This window comes from Triturus cristatus, chromosome 11 (assembly GCF_964204655.1).
Source record: "Triturus cristatus chromosome 11, aTriCri1.1, whole genome shotgun sequence".
NCBI lineage: Eukaryota > Metazoa > Chordata > Amphibia > Caudata > Salamandridae > Triturus > Triturus cristatus.
The window spans coordinates 1047911542-1047929268 of record NC_140594.1 but is presented as its reverse complement, the minus strand read 5'-3'; the positions used below and the strand labels follow the sequence as shown (position 1 = coordinate 1047929268).

The window sequence follows — 17727 nt, the reverse complement described above, 5'->3', positions numbered from 1 at the left end:
CCAAGAGCATCCGTCTGTATCCCCGCAACTACAACCTCCTACACAAGTTCCCACAGGTCCGTCCGTGTCTACAGTTTTTCCCACATCTACAATCTCTATCTTACGTCCAACGAATCCTTTCGTGCCTAGCACCTCAGATGGTGCTACAGGAGGTACGACAGACATGTTTGCCACACCGCCGCGAAATAAACAGACCCTTAGAGATTTAGCACTCCAACGTACACCCCAATTAGCGACATCCGACATGTTTAAAGAACAGCTTGTGGATTGTAGATACGATCCAGTGCCAGGTAGACAGGACAAAATTGCTCATATCATCACTACGTATACGACGAGCTACATTGTATTTAATGACGATACCAGGAATGGTTGAACACCTAGACGATATATATCGCTTTGTCCAAACAGGGCGAGGTCCAGAAAGTATTAACGAAGCTATGGAATACCAGAAAGTGGATGTACAAAGACAACTACTACGTTTTTTCATAAATTGCGTGATTAGGAACCAAGACAGGCCTGGGGCAGATCATGACACCATGCAAAAACTTGTCAAATGGGGTCAGAACATATCAGAAGAGAAACATGACAGGCAGGCGTGTATAATCGCCATGTATCGAAAGATCCGCAAGGAAGTAGAACGAATACATAAAGAAAGACGAGAAACAGACAGAGTAGAATCAGAGGAAGAGGAGGAGCAAGGATCAGAACAATTAGAAACGATAGCTTATGTAGGTAGAGGAAGACCCCATAATAATACTAGAGGCTTTAATGACCCGATGCGTCCGACACGTCCAGAATGTAATAGACATTTTCCAAATCCTATGTTAAATACAAAGTCCCCCGAACACCTATTCCAAGCCGCTGATAAATTACTCCGAGATCGAAGGGGGTACCACATGCTCGATTCCATGGACGAACAAGAATTAGCCAGGTCAGCAGTACAATGGGCTGACAGTCCCAGCGAATACAATGATGATGTACTTGCGCACACGTTTCTGAATCTTGACCCATACGAACAGCGTTTAGCTAGTATATACATGATTCAACACCTCCTTATATTATATAAAAGCCAACACTCCGATCCAGGACCCTTACCTGACATATTGACAGAACTACTCACGAATAAATGGAGAGGGTAAGGTACTGATTTTATTAAAGAAATTCTAGAATTCCGAAACCAGTATATAGCTTTCGTATGCCCAGAACACGTTCCAGTTCCCATTATGGGAAGAAAAATGTATCACATAGATAGACAGAACCCGTTACGCGAAGTACACCCAATCAGAGGTGACGGTAATAACTTTACACGCGTGTTTGTGTACACGCCTATAACTAAACTGGAATTATTAGAAATGAAGAAAGTAGTACCCAGCCATGACAAGGACCCAGCAGGTTTCCACCGTGAGATAAAAGACATGTTACTCATGGGAGAGTATACCTACCCCGACATTATGAAAATCTTGAAAGTCCTATTACCCGCCGGTGTTTATGAGAAACTCAAAGAAAAGGAATGGGAGGTGGGTGACCAAAAGATAGATTGGACAGCATTAGAAAACGAAGAAAGGGCCCGAGCTGCAGGAGCAGGGCTTGGGGAAAAGACTACAGCATTACCAGGATTACTAGTACAGGTACTGCCACGTTTATTAACTACGAAAAAGGAAGACTGGGGTGCAATATCGGCCTGTAAACAAAAGCCAGATGAAGATACTAGTGATTTCTATTCCCGATTTGAAAAATGTTTTGGTATAAATAGTGGCATAAAAGCCAGTAGTGAGTCATATCCACATCTGTTTGTGACAAAATTAGTTGAAAATTCTCTGCTGCAAGTCAAGAATAGAGTATTGAAATTCGAAAGTACCTGGCAAGGTAATACCCCGTCACAGATGTTACAGATGTTACAATATCACCACAATAGAATTAGAAAAGAACAAGAACATGAACAAAGACGTATGAAAGATACAAAAATGAAAATGCTTGTTGCTCAGTCAGTTCCAGCTGATGGTCATCAAAAGGGTGATTCCGCAGGTCCTACGAAAGGGACATGCAACTATTGTAAACAACAAGGTCATTATATACACGATTGTCCAGTCCTGAAACATAATATTGCCACAGGTAGAACTCAGGAGAGACCACGTCCACCTAGACAGGATCAGAATCAACAACAAATCCCTCAGCATGCACAACCTAGGTTAGCTCCGCAACAGCTAGCTCCGCAACAGGCAGCTCCACAACAGACCGTAGCACCACCACAAACGCAGCCTATTGCTGCAACACAAGCGACAACACAACAGATGTATCAGTACGCACAAGCAGATTATCCCGATTATCAGCGATATACATGAAATAGCCTAGAGAGGGAAGTTGGCTTACCCCTTATTGAGGTTCCTGTAGACCAAGAGGGACCTTATGTACATAGTGAATTATTAGGGGAAGACAGAAAGTTTTTACTTGATACAGGGGCAAGCAGAACAACTATAAGACGCAGTGAAGTTCCAGGGGCACCCCTCTCAGGCTCACAGAATATTTCCCTTGGATTCTCAGGAAAACCTATCATTAATGAAGTAACGCAACCTCTTCCACTTACGGTCGGTCCATTGACACGTACTACAGATTTATTGCTTACTAAATCATGTCCAGAAAACTTGTTAGGTATAAAAACATTGAAAGCTCTAGGAGCTATAATATGTTGTTCTCCGGAAGGAGTACGATTATTTTTGCGTGACTTTAAAGGTCACTACGTGTCAAGAGATATGGATCACCGATTGCAGAATTTACCTACACATTCATGGGCACAAGGCCCCACTGATGTTGGTTGCATGAACATTACGCCATATCGAGTTACACTAAAAACAGGAGTAGTACTACCACGAATGCGACAATACAAGTTACCACCAGATGCTGTTGTGGCTTTACTGCAAATCATTGACGAGCTCATTGCACAAGGAGTGGTTGTCGAAACCGACTCCAATGTATGTAATTCCCCGATAATCCCGATTCTTAAAAGAACGGATCCAAAAGCACCACCAGTATATCGATTAGTTATTGATCTGCGCGAATTGAATAAATGCATTGTACCACAATACCCTGTGGTCCCAGATATCTCTTCATTACTAACAGCTATTGACTCAGAAGCAACGTTCTTCACTGTAATTGATCTTAAGAATGCTTTCTTTAGCGTCCCAATAGATCCGGAAAGAGTCAATATCTGTTCGGATTCAGTTTAAATGGACGAAGTTTTAAATTCACACGCGCACCTCAAGGATTTACAGAAAGCCCCAGCATCTATAGCCAAGCACTGAAACGAGAACTTGACAGTATCCACATGCCAGTTAACACTGCCTTGCTTCAATATGTCGATGATCTGCTGATCACCGCCCGAAGCGAACCTGAATGTGAAAAAGCGTCACTGACGGTTTTGAGATTTCTGGCCGACAAGGGGCACAAGGTGTCCCCTTCTAAGCTGCAATTCTGTGTCCAGCGAGTTGTTTACCTTGGGCACTCGCTGTCCAAGGAGGGAAGGCAGCTTACACCCGACCGCATCCAGTTAATTGCTAACATGTCACCACCCAAGACACAAAAGGAGGTGCGGGCTTTTATAGGCCTCACTTCATACTGTAGGCAGTGGATCCCTCAATATGCATTTCTAGCAAAACCACTCATCCAGTTGACAACACAGGAGGCAGCCACATCGACTGTCCTCCCTTGGACTCAAGAACATACACACGCCTTTGAAAGCTTAAAGAAAGCTTTATGCCAAGCACCTGTCTTAGCAACACCATGTTACAGTAAACAGTTTACACTCTTTGTTACAGAACGCGAAGGTACTGCCTTGTCAGTACTCACTCAGGAACAAGCAGGATCACACAAACCATGTGCTTATTTCTCTAGTACATTAGATCCAGTAGCTCAGGCTCTTCCTGCGTGCCTGAAATCGGTGGCAGCAACAGCTTTAGCAATCAGACAAAGCGATGCCATAGTGTTAGGACACCAATTGACAGTCCAAGTACCACACGCAGTAGAGGTTCTCTTGAACCGCACACAAACACAACACTTGACTATAGCGAGACTCACTGGTTACGAATTAACATTGTTTCAGCCACACATAGAAATCAGACGTTGTAATACGTTAAATCCTGCCACACTGTTACCAGTAGGCGGAACAGATCCATTGGCACATGATTGTGTCGAAGTCATTACTATCACGACGAAACCCAGACAAGACTTGACAGATATCCCTTTGTCAGATCCAGACTTGACATTGTATGTAGATGGGTCATGTATGAGAACAAGTACAGGAGAGTTAGTGGCCGCTTACGCAGTCACAACAGACACTGAAGTCATTGAAACAAATTGTATTAACACTTTGTCAGCTCAAGCAGCAGAGCTCATCGCTCTGACACAAGCCTGTATTCAAGCCAAAAATAAGAAAGTCAACATATACACAGATTCACGTTATGCATTCGGAGTCGTCCATGACTTCGGCGTACTGTGGCGAGAGAGAGGTTATTTAACTTCTCACGGTGCCCACATCCAACACGGACCCCTCATTCAAGCCCTATTAGACGCGATTCATCTACCTACTGCAATATCGATTATGAAATGCAAAGCCCATACAAAAGTTACCGATATCATTTCTCAGGGTAATGACCTAGCTGACAGAACAGCTAAACAGACTGCTCAGAATCAAACTCACACAACTGACACGACAAAGACAATAGTTCCGACACCAACACATTGCATGACAGTTAAGGATCCCGCCCTTGATGTAATTGACATACAGACACATGCTACACCAGAAGAAATAAAGAAATGGACTGAATTAGGAGGGATCCAAACGGATAAAGGATGGATGACGAAGGAAAAATCTATATGGTTTCTTCCCGACTCCATGGTTCAAGTCATCATTAACACAATACATAGTCCAGCGCACCTAGGAGAAAAAGCTATGCTAGACAGCATTCAACACATTTGGTTCAACAAACACTTGCGAGCAGCAGCTAAACAAAAAGTTCGTACCTGCATGATATGTTGTCAGTTTAATCCAGGCAAAAGCATCCCCGTAGAGCAGGGTGGATTTCAACCTCCCGATCATGCTTTTGAAGTCCTCCAGATGGATTATATCCAGATGGAACGATGTCGAGGATTCAAATATGTTCTCGTAGTTGTCTGTGCTCTTTCCCGTTGGACAGAAGCCTACCCGGTTTCAGATTACACTGCCCCGACTACTGCCAAACAGTTAGTTCGAGAATTCTTCCCACGGTACGGTTTACCACGTGTTGTCTACTCAGATAAAGGCCAGCCGTTCTCATCCGAACTAATGAAACACGTTTCCCTTTTGTTAGGCTACCAATGGAAATTTCACTGTGTCCGACATCCCGAGGCAGCAGGTCTCGTGGAACGCCATAATCAAACTCTGAAAATTAGATTGTCCAAAATATGTAGAGAAAAAGGTGTCGATTGGATAGTAGCCTTACCAGTTGCGCTCTTTTACATGAGAATGGTAGCACATTCTCGAACAGGGCTATCCCCGTACGAGGTGATCTTCGGTAGACCACCAAATATGTGGGGGATGCCTATACCTCGCAAAATCACTGATGTTGACTGTAATATGCTGACAGATTACCTGGCTTCCTTGATGTCTGCACTACAATCTTGTCGTTCACAGGTAGCCGCAGCTTTTCCCGATAATACTGAGGTGAAGCCCCATGACGTGGTTCCTGGTGACCTGGTTCTGGTCCGGAATTTCGACCGGAAGACCCAACTGGAGCCTAGGTGGAAGTCGCCGAAGCTTGTTCTACTAACTACAAGGACAGCCGTGAAGATCGAGGGACGTAAAGGGTGGTTGCACTCGAGTCATATCAAGAAATTTTATGGACTACCATCCAGTGTGAATACTCAACCTTGTATTCCCTCACAGACAGACTCAAAGCTCCCCTTGGTTGAGCAGTCAAAACCAGAAATTTACAAACTAAAATTAAGGTCTAGCAAGTCAGACAATTTGATTGTTTAAGTCCTCTCCAAGGTGAATCGGTTGAATTTGTATCTGACATGTATCCTCTAGACCGGAATAGAGAAAGAAATCAACAGATGCAGCTTAAAAAGCATGCGTATTGTAAATCACTTCGTAGTCACTGCACAGTAACATTATTAATTTTGTTTTTTCTAAGTCTTCTGATCATTATTTTTAGTATACTATTGCACATGTATTACCCTATTTTTAAGCGTGTTTACAATGTAACTGCAGAACATTCTTTTAGCGAATTACCTCCGCATGAGTTGTCCTATAGATTTGCGCTGCGCAACAACACATTCATTAGTATGTTACATCATTCCCATCAGACCAGCAATGCCACAAATTGTTGGATATGTGGCCGACTCCCTCCCTATCAGAACTATAAGGGAGTTTTGCCCCTCTTTCCCTATCCGTTCACACACAATGGCTCCTGTGGAGCATGGTTTAGTTTGATTAATTCCCTAGATTCAAATTCCGCAGTTTATCAAGACAACTGGGTATGGGGAAACCTGAACCTAGTTTTGCTTAAAGTCTGCTACCCTAACAAGGAGGGACTTCCCAAAAGAACAGGAACTGATCTAGAAAATGAAGTATATGGATTAGGTAATTTTACACTTAACCTCATGATCCTGAACGTTGAATCTGAAGCTACACCAATCTTGCCCGCCATGTCAGTATTCCCAGTAAAAGGGGAATTATGTGTAAGAAAGAATGGTTCCATACACATGGGCCATAGTAAATGCACCACTGTAATAAAATTCAGTGATCAAGGCAAGTCTACATTTAGAGCTTCCCGTCATTCCTATTTCATATGTGGCCAGACCGCATATATACGTCTACCTCTAGACTGGGATGGTACCTGTTACATAGCATTCCTTCTGCCACCTGTTTTCCTAGCTCCTCCTGATTATCATAGAAATACCCATTTAGTACACAATAGACAGCAGAGAGATCTCCCAATTGTTGATTACACTGAAACAGCATGGGAGCAATACACAGATTTCAATAAAGGTTTCTTTCCCTATATAGGTACAGTCACTAATAGTAAGCTGATACGTAGATTAACCAGAACCCTTGAAGCAGTAGTGAACGAGACTACTTCCGCCTTAGGCAATTTAACAGAAGAGCAGTCTGCTATGCGGATTGTTGTGCTTCAATATCGTCTTGTCCTTGACGTCATCCTGGCCGATAGGGGCGGAGCTTGTAGGGTCATCGGATCAAGTTGCTGCGTTTTCATACCAGAAAATTCGCCGTCAGTATATAAAGCCATAACCCGCCTTCATAAGATTATAAGCCAGATACACCAGAGTCCAGGCACCTGGACTTGGTCCGGTTGGTTCTGGGACATGTTGTCAGCCTGGGGATGGAGAATCCTATCCTTCCTAGGTATTGGCTTTCTCATACTATTCGGTTGCTGCTTATGTCTACAATGTGGGCCAGCGATTTGTGGTCTGTGTGCCACATCGTGTATCCCACATCCAAGTTTTCGTTCAAGATCCCGGAAGAAGAAAGAAGAACAAATGATGCTATATGAACAGATTGATGGATTGATGAAGATCGATATCTCCTGAGGGTCCGTAGGGGACAAGGAGGGAATGAGGAAATATGAATTTTGTGATCAGTTATGTCCTCTATCGTAGACCCCAACGGCTCCATGTGCATGCTATAAGTACATGTATGTTCCCTCCAGTTCCAGTTTTGAAGACGCAAATACATGTGCGTCCACCGTCAACATGTCCTCTTTCAGATTCGCCATGAATGGGTCAGATATTCCATTCCTAAGTATGAAAGGCCACCGACTTTATGTGGTTCACTTTCCACATTTTACAGATTCAGGCGAGTAGGCCCTGAATTCTGTCATCAAGCCTTTTCCTGCCTTCTGCTTCTGAAAGCTCCAGTCTGAGCCTGCATCTGTATCCATGAACTTTGTCCTACTCCCTGCGCGGCTAACGGTGCCTGATCCAGCCTGTTGCCTGCCAAAAACTGTATTTCACCTTCAAGATTATCTGCTCCGCTCCTCATCCGATGCATTCCTGTCTAGTAGTTTAGGTAAACATTCCTCCAGCTACCGTGCAAAGGGCCAGGCCTCGCTGTCCTCATGCAAGTAATTCATAGCCCCGTTACCATGGAATATTCCTACCCCCTCGCATCTCATGTAGACACTTAGACGCTTGTACACGCACTAACAGTCAGTATAGAATAGATTCTATCCTAGAGACCTTTCCTTTTGGATAACACAGTTCTTTAAACATAGGATATTAGATATGATTTGGGATTAGGTTGACATGACCCCCAGACTTCTGTCTCCACATGTAGAGCTAAATGTCAAGTCCCCTTCACCCTCTAGTTGCACGTCAATCACACGTCATGCGGCTGCGCACGCATCTCCGCCAGATATTTCTGCTGACATTGCAGGATTCTCCTATGGATCCACCCACTTGTGACATCATGTATAATGACGTTTATTAAATTACGCCCATATGTCCGCCTTTATTAGTTACGTATGCACCTTTTATCTGTGTTATCAGCTGTTACGCCTCTTGCATCTGTTTCACTGTAATGCATTTCCTATAAAACTAATTATCTGTCAATAATGTATGCCCTTCCTTCCTGAACTTTCGTGGTGATGGAATAGAAGCCTGCAATTCGAATTGTATTCCTTTGTATAGGAATAAAGCCTTTTAAAACCTCTAATACCACGGATTCTGCCTCTTATATTTACTGAGTTATTCTTACTAGACTTTACCGCATAAAAAATAGTACCGGTAATGAAATATTTACCACACAGTGTCCCATATAGCCGCTGACACAGGCACTAACGTAACACATACATACAGTCCTACAACCATTCACTCACTCATACAGCCTCTCGCACAGCCAGTCATTCACCCATACTACCATTCATACAACCCCTGACTCACCCATAAACCTACTCCCAGAGTCACTCACCCATCCATACAGCCACTAACACTAATACTCACTCACCCATACAGCTACTCACACACTCTCTCCCTAACCCATAGAGCCAATCACACTAGCAGTCACTGATTTATACAGTCACACACAGTAGTGGTCACTCATCCATACAGCCACCCACAATGCCCCTCACTCACCCATACAGCCACTGACACTAGCAATCACTCACCCATGTAGCTACTCACACACCCACTTACTCACTAATACACCTATTCATTCACCCATACACCCACTGACAGAGACACTAACTCACCCATACAGCCAGTCACAGTAGTTGTCACTCACCCAAACAGCCACTACCACAACCACTCACTCTCCCATATGGCCATTCACACAACCACTCACTCACCCATGCAATCACACACACTCACTCACCCATACAGTCACAGATGCATCCACTTACTCACCCATACAACCACTCACACACCCACTCACTCACCCATATAGCCACTGATGCAATCACTTACTCACCCATACACTCACACACACCCACTCACTCATATACCTACTCACACAACTGCTCTTTCATGCATGCAATCATTTACACTCCCACTCGCTCACATACTCTTGTGATCCCCATACAGCCACTCACATTAACACACACTCACCCATACAGCTACTCACACACCTATTCACTCACTCATATAGCCACCACTAACACACCCATACAACCACTGACACAGGCACTAACGTACCTATACAGGCATTCACACAATCATTTTCTCACCTATACAGCCACTACTAAAACCACTCATTCTCTCATTTGGCCACTCACACAGTCACTCACTCACCCATGCAATCACTCACACACACACTCTCTCACCCATACAGCCACTGATGCAATCACTCACTCACCAATACACTCACTCACCTATTTTCTCACTCATATACCTACTCACACAACTGCACACTCATGCATACAGTCATTTACACTACCCCTTGCTCACATATACAGCTACTCACAAACCCTGGCACTCACATTAGCACACACTCACCCATACAGCTACTCTGAACCTTTCACTCACTTATGCAGCCACTCACACAAGCAATCACTCACCCATACAGCTACACACATACCTATTGACTCACTCATACAGCCACCACAAACACACCAATACAGGCACTGACACAGGCACTAACTTACCCATACAGTTCACACAACCATTTACTCACCTATACAGCCACTCCCACAACCACTCACTCCCCCATATGGACCCTCACACACCTACTCACTCGCCCATACAGCCACTGATGCAACCATTCACTCCCCTGTATACTTACTCACACAGCTACTCACTCATTTATAAATGCAATGACAGACCCACTAATTCACTCATATACCTAGTTAAACAACTACTCAGTCATCCATACAGCCATTTATACTACCACTCACTCACCCATACAGCTACACACACACTCTTTCACTCACCCATACAGCCATTCACACTAGCAGCCTCTCACCCATATAGCCACTCACAGTAGTGGTCACTTACCCATACAACCACTCACACAGCCACTCACTGACCCATACAGCATTGACACTAGCACTCGCTCACCCATACAACTACTGGCACATGCACTCACTCACCCACATAGCTATTCATATACCCATTCACTCACCCACACAACCCCTCATTTAACTAGTCAATCACCTATACAGCCAGTCACAAAACCACTCACTCACCCATACAGCACTCTATATCTTTTTTGAACCGTACAGGCAGTTCGGACAAGACCTCTTTTTCTTTTTTTTTTGTACAACTGTGTTTTTTTGTGATTTTCTAACATTTTGCATTTTTTCTGTAGTTTTAATCAGACAAATTGGCGGAGAAAAAAATTGCAACAAGCAGCAGAAAACTAGTACAAAAACTAGGATAAATGAAAATATTTAACATGTATGTTGCCTTGTAGCTATACTGATGGCATCAACAGGCTGCTCACCAGTTGTGAGTGTTGTGCAGCAGTCCAGGCAGTATGTAGTATGTTGGAGACAATGTCTCTCAACTTCACTGAGAACTCTATCTCCTAGCCAGATGGGGCAGTGGAGGATGCAAAGTGTTCCTCTCCATTTCTTTCCTTCCTTGCCCTCTTCAAGCTGTTAGAGTGGAACCTTTTTAAATGGTACAACATGAAAGTTGTACCACATGAATATTTCTTGTTTGTATTTCTTGAGAGTGTCTTGCCACACAAGCTGTATTTGACCAATTTGGCGACTGTCCTGAGGGGATTGTGAAAATTCCCATGCAATGCTCTGTTTCTCTCTGGGACAGGTCCTTCATCAGCAGAGTCTTGATGTTCCATGTCCTCCTGCAGCTCTCTGGCTGCTGTGGCATTTCCTTCTGCCGATTTCCTTCTGTTGCCATTTTGTTGACAAAAAATTGCAATGGCAAAACTCCAAATACAGTGCCATAGGAAAAGCACCGGGCAGCGCCTGAGAATAATCCAAAATGAATGGAAGATTCAAAAAGACAGAAATGGGTGAGGACTTTCTATGAAGATAAATGAAAACTGTCTTCTCCAATCAAATTTCTTTCTTATATAGTCACATGATCTTCGCGAATACGGACGTCATCGGGACTACCAGCATTGTCGCGAAAACAGGAAATACAATTAAAATGTGGTTATCATTAAAAATTATTACAATAAGAGAAGTTTAAACACTATGTTAGTAAACAGCTATTGCAAGACATTGTTTATAATATGTGTATATATGTGTTTTAGTCTTGGACTTTTTTCAAAAACACATGATCTTCGCGACTTTTTCTGCGAAACCAGAACATATGTATAATGTTAATGTTGCTACAAATTTGTGATGATTAAGAAATTTAAAGAAAAGCACAGTTAATAATCCACTGAAACAAATGACAAGGAGTGACAAAGAGAAATGCATAAATGAGTGGTCCATTATGCAAGTGAAGTGTATATGTAGTAGACATTTCAGAAGAACAAAATATTAAGTTATTCCAAGTAGAAAGTAACACAGATGAGTACACAATTTCCAGAAATCAATGGACTCTTCTTAAAAAAAAAGGATTGCATTCAAATCTAGAAAAATTAAACCTCGACCTGAAACATGTACAGATATAAAGATGCCCAAACCCTAGGTAAAGCTCCACTTCATAAAAATGGAAACAAATCTATCTGCACAGTTGCACAAATAGAAACCAAAAATGTCTTTCTAAACATCCATATTTAAAAAAAGTCCTGAAATCCTTAACAGAATACATGATGAATACATTCAAGCAAAATTTGAACTTCAGTGAATGTGACAACTGAAGTCTTTACTGACATCTCCTTCTCAGAGCAGGGAGCATGCTTCTGACCTTTAATACACTAAGTATGGAAATGCCCCAAAACAATAGCATCACTCAGACAACCAATCATACACCCATAAACTCACTAACCAATGCACACAAAGAGCCAAATCAGCACTCATGATACAACCAATGACAAAGCCAGAAAGTCGTTCACACAGTTACTCAAAAATGCACTCACGCACTCATGCACTACCTGAGATAGCCACTGACCCATTCACACACTAATACACCCACTACCAGACCCATACAGGTGCTGACACATCCATTGTGAAGCATTTTGATTGAGTCCCGCTACATTCCAGCACATACATTTAAATTTCGACATTAAGGGGCCAATTCTGATCTCGCTCGGAAGGGCTCCAAACGCGATCCCGCCGGAAAAAGTACGAGCCGTACTCGTGTTTTCCGTCCAACTCAGACAGCTGTACGAGCAAGCAAGTACGATGCGAGCAACGTGAAATTCGCCGACCGAATCGTTTCCGGGTCCGAACTGCTCCATACGTCTCGTCCGTAAGCAAACTGTGCCGTGCAATGGAGGTGAATTACAACGGAAAGCCGGATCGAGCTGAGATTTCCGGCTCGCAAAACGTCCGGGAAGCTGCCTTTGGGAGTCCACGTCGGACCCCCCGTCACCCGCATCTTACATCTCGGACACAGGGGAAAGACCCTTCTCCCCAACACAGGCATGTATGGTGCGGATGGCACCGATGCGTACCCACTGTAGGGGGGGCCCTTGTGCGAGACGTACCCATTCAGTCAATGGGAGACCATGTACACGTTGTACGACTTGCTCCCATTGACTTCTATGGGAGTCCGACCAAACCAAGTTCGGCAGCATGCGGCCGCATCGTACTCGCTCGGTCGGACTGCAGGAGTCTGGCTCGGTCGGAAAACACTCCGGCTCGGTTGGAGAGCTTTCTGACCCAGATCGGAATTGGCCCCTAAGTAGCATTTGTGAACCCAGTCCAGTCATCAGTACCCTAATTACATGCCCATCTCCCCAGTGCTCTGCCCATGTGAAATTATCTAAATTGTGGCTTTTATACACCCCCCTCCCAGGACCCCTCTCCCCTTCCCTCCCTTCCCCCGCCCCTGTACCTATGAAAAGGAATCGTCCCCTTCCTTGCTGTCCCAGAATGACAGCATACCGAAGACGCCCTCTCTGTACCCCCGCTGACCCCCGTGACCCACACCGTATCCTACCCGACTCAACCTCCCAACTCTCATAACTGTGAGGAAAAAGCAACAGATTAAAGAATCACTTTGAAATCTCAAATCAACACAAAACACAAAACATTTTTCACAAGCGCGACCTCTCTTAAAGTACAATATGCATTAGGACTTGAAGTAATTCCTTGCTAGTTGTTTGCCATTTTGACAAGGCTTGTTTAGCATCCTGTTCGTTGAAGAATAAAATGTTGTCGACCGTCCTTTATAATCTTAAGGCGAGCCGGCTCCAGCAAGAACACTTGTGAGCACACAGTTTTAAGAGGGTCCATTAATTGACGGAGCTTCCACCGTTTGTCCATTGTTACCTTGCACAGGTCAGAATGCACTTAGATAGGCATCACATCCACCTTAACTGGTGCAGATGGGCGCGCCTTGAAATACATAGCTTGGCATAACAGAGAATTACCCAGAAACACAAGGATATGTCGAGCAAAGTTGAATTTGGACTGACTACCCTGTGTAATTGACAATGGCTGTCTGTGTGCCCATTGAACTTGAGTGTCCATATCCAGTCTGCTAGGTCCAGAAAGGCTTTTTGGAGGAGACTAACAATAAAAGTCAGTGGATCGTTGCCTTCCCTTCCTTCTGGAATACCAAAAATCCATGAATTATGGCACCTCTGATGATTTTCAAGAACTTCAATCTTAGATTGCATTAGCATCATTTGAGAATCCTGTGTTTTTACGAGATTAACTGTATACATGTTGGATTCTTCCACGGCAGACACTCGTTGCTGTAGGGTCAATGACTTCAGAAGAAATCTGGCTGACCTTAGATGTTACCTCCACCAGAGCTTGCTTAATTTCACTACTATCAGCTTTAGCCTGTTGGTAATACTCCTGAGCTTCTGCTCTCTGAGTGTACAGTGCTTGCATAATACTAGACAGTGAGGGTCCCTCTCCTATCCGTTCCCGATTATTAGCAGAAACACCTGGCTCAGGCATAGTTGATGATAGCACTGCTGGACTAGAGGCTGGGGAAAAGACTAAAGATGTTGAAGATTCACAAATAGCAGTGGATGCAAACTTCTCTGTTTCACAATGAGAAGTTTGCATCCATTGTGAAACGTTACAGGATACAGTTGTGGAAATGATTTTTGAAAAACCTTAGAAATTCACTGCAAAACATAAACGGTTACAAGGACATTATACTTAGGAAATAGAATTAAAAAACCATAGACATTCACTGAAAATATGAGTACGTGATAGTCAGGCTCATATTCCACTTGTACAAAACCAGAGAAATTCAGCAGTTATAGTTATCTGAGATAACTATAAATTAGGCCCCCGCAATGCACTGCTTATGACCTCACATATTACATCACTCATGACATGCTCAGGTAACTATAATTGCTAAATGTTTCTGGTTTCGTACGAGTGGAATGTGAGCCTAACTATAACATCTCTATAACCTTTGTCTTTTTAAGTGAATTTCTAAGTTTTATTTTTATTCTATTTCCTAACTATTTTTAGGCCTGGGCGGTGAACTGCGGTGTTTCCAGAGCTTTTGGCACTCCGCTCTCCACAGAGCTCGCGGAGTGCAGAAAACTCCGCTTCGAGGAGTGCAGCAGAGTTTATTCCCTGCGGCATCTCCGACTCGCAAACTTACCGTTTGCGAGTGCGAGATGCTGCTCGGGTAGAATTTCTACCCGAGCAGCAGGAAGAACAGCAGTTCACACCACACTCCGCCACTTGTGGAACTTCACAGAGTCTTTTTGTAACTTCTCGGAGTTCCGCATATCAAAACTCCCTGAACTACACCCAGGCTTAACTATAATGTCCCAGTAACCTTCATTTTTTCCCAGTGAATATATATATATATATATATATATATATATATATATATATATATATATATATATATATATATATATATATATATATATTACCTACTGGCGGTCGCCTGTAGGTAGTTATAGTTAGAACCTAGTTTCCATAGGAAAAGCAGTTTTTGATTTGCTAATAACTTTGGCGTTGTTTGAAAAATCTTCGCGAAATTCTCCTAAAAAAAGGTCTATCCAGGTCAGCTCCTATCCTGAAAGTTTGGGTGTGATTCGTCAAGTGGGGACTGAGAAAAAAGGGGTGTCCCAAAACACGTTTTTCGTGTGTTAATTTACATAGGAAATTTTGAGACAGGCTACAGCCCGAACTGCTGAACGGAATTACCCCAAACTTGGCAAAAAAGTAGTGCTTGGTTCAGAAAGCGACCTTTTTTAAATGGTGTAAATCCGTTCAGCAGTTGCTGAGAAATTCAAAAAATAAGAGTTTCGATATCTATGGCCGTGATGGATTCGTGAACCCTCCCTACCACAAGCTTTATTCTGATTGGCTGTTAACACTCCAAACCAGGAAGTGTTGGCAGCCATCTTGTGACTCAGTAGAACCGAGTCACAAGAAAATAGTGAAAAAAAATTTTAAAAACAAGAAAACGGGGCAGGGTAGAAACCCCCTGACCCCCTAGGCCTGCTCAGGGAGTCCCACAAGGACACCCAGGGCCAAAAAAAGCATTTCTTTAAAAAAAGATTCGGCGAAATTCACGCTGGGGTCGCTAATCCTGCCTAATTTCCCAAAAAAATTAAGTGCAGGCTCTGGCGCTTCATTTAATTGAGGCCCCTCGGTGGGCCAGGTCCCAGGGGCATTGCAAAAATATATTAGCAGGGGCCCGTGGGGGCCCCCACAGCCCCAGGGACAGGAGCCTCTGCATGCGCAGTTCCCAGAGGAAGACGCGATGGAGACGAGGGAAGCCCGGGGACGCCACCGATAAGGTAAGGTTATTTAAAATGTTATTTCAAATGTATTTTTAAGTGTTAATACTGCGGGTGGGTGGCGGGCGGGAGGCCAACTCCGTTACGCCTGAGTGTGCGGAAATTTGCCTTGTTTCTCCGCCTACATTGCGGAAGGCGGAAGGGGCAAATCTCCACACATTCCGTGGGCCGAATGGAGTTGTCCGCCCACCCCTAATACATGCATCATATGTATCCCCAGAGTGATCCTGTTTTGTTCTTGATGGAGAGCCCTGTTTGGTGATGAAAATATTGTGTGCAGGCCACAGGCAAAGGTGAAATGTGTGACTATTGTTAGACTTAATATATATATATTTATAATCTGAACTTACCTTAATAATACTTACCTTAAATAGACTTTCAGTTTGTTTGTAGGCATATGCATGGCAGACAATTGTGTGGTAAAAAATGTGTGGTAAAGGCATGCATGGTTTGTTCGCTCATTGTTATGTCGTCCAACATTTACAGACATATAGATGACATAAACTTTCCTGCTCACACATGTGAGAGTTAGCACAATATGATTTCTTCTTCAGTATTCTTGTAACTCCAGAGAGAGCATTTAAACCTCCCTATGATCCCTCAGTATTGCATAGCAAATCACGTCTTAGAAAATTAAATCACACATGTTTAGGTTTCCACATTTCAGTGTAGTCCTATATTACTTGAACACTGAATGAGATACATCTACATGGAAGGCCAGGTGTGGTATGAATAACTACCATCATTTGATTAATATAAGTCATGCATTACCATCACTTGATATGAATATATCTGAAACTATTTATGACATACAAGCAGAATTGACAGTACCTTGGGTTCGTAGATTTCACAGGAAACAGATAAACCATCCTCCCCAAGTCTGCTTATTTGGCTTCCCTTGCAGTATCCAACGTGCTGTTCAGGGAAGAAAACACATTATTGTTCTTAGTTGTTACCAATGCCAAGCAATGTCATTTTGAAAAATTATTGTTTTCTTTCTACAGTCACTTTTATCTCTGTAAATCACTTGATTGTGTCTTTTGCATTAATGCCAATATAAATCAATTTTTCAGCTATTGTTTTCAATACAAACCATTGGAAACTGTTTACACTGTTTAGGGGAGTGGATGTAGGCTTACGGCTAGAGCGGTTGATCTCGAAGCTGGGGAACCGGGTCTGAATTCTGGGGAAATCACATAATCTCCCCGTATCTAACAAAAATGAATGAGTCCTTCTGTAACGAAACTGGTGCTCATGTAAAGCACTCTGATACCCGATGTCTTGGGTCTAGTTTGCGCTATATAAAACAGCCTAAGGTTGGTAATCATGCATAGTAATCTACATCTGGAGTAGAATTAATTTTTGCAAAATCTTAAATAATTCTATAAGTTCCCCTTGGAAGGCAAGACAGTCACTGTGTCCCAGGA

The 17727-nt window shown here is 43.2% G+C and overlaps 1 protein-coding gene across 1 annotated transcript in view; it reads right to left on the bottom strand.

Moving 5' to 3' along the window:
* LOC146785923 (fetuin-B-like) overlaps positions 1 to 17727 on the bottom strand; it is a 196654-nt gene that overhangs the window by 34723 nt on the left and 144204 nt on the right. Inside the window, exon 6 of the mRNA XM_085635321.1 lies at positions 17132 to 17215. Coding sequence (XP_085491447.1) covers positions 17132 to 17215 — 84 coding nt within the window. The remainder of the gene's footprint in view (positions 1 to 17131; positions 17216 to 17727) is intronic.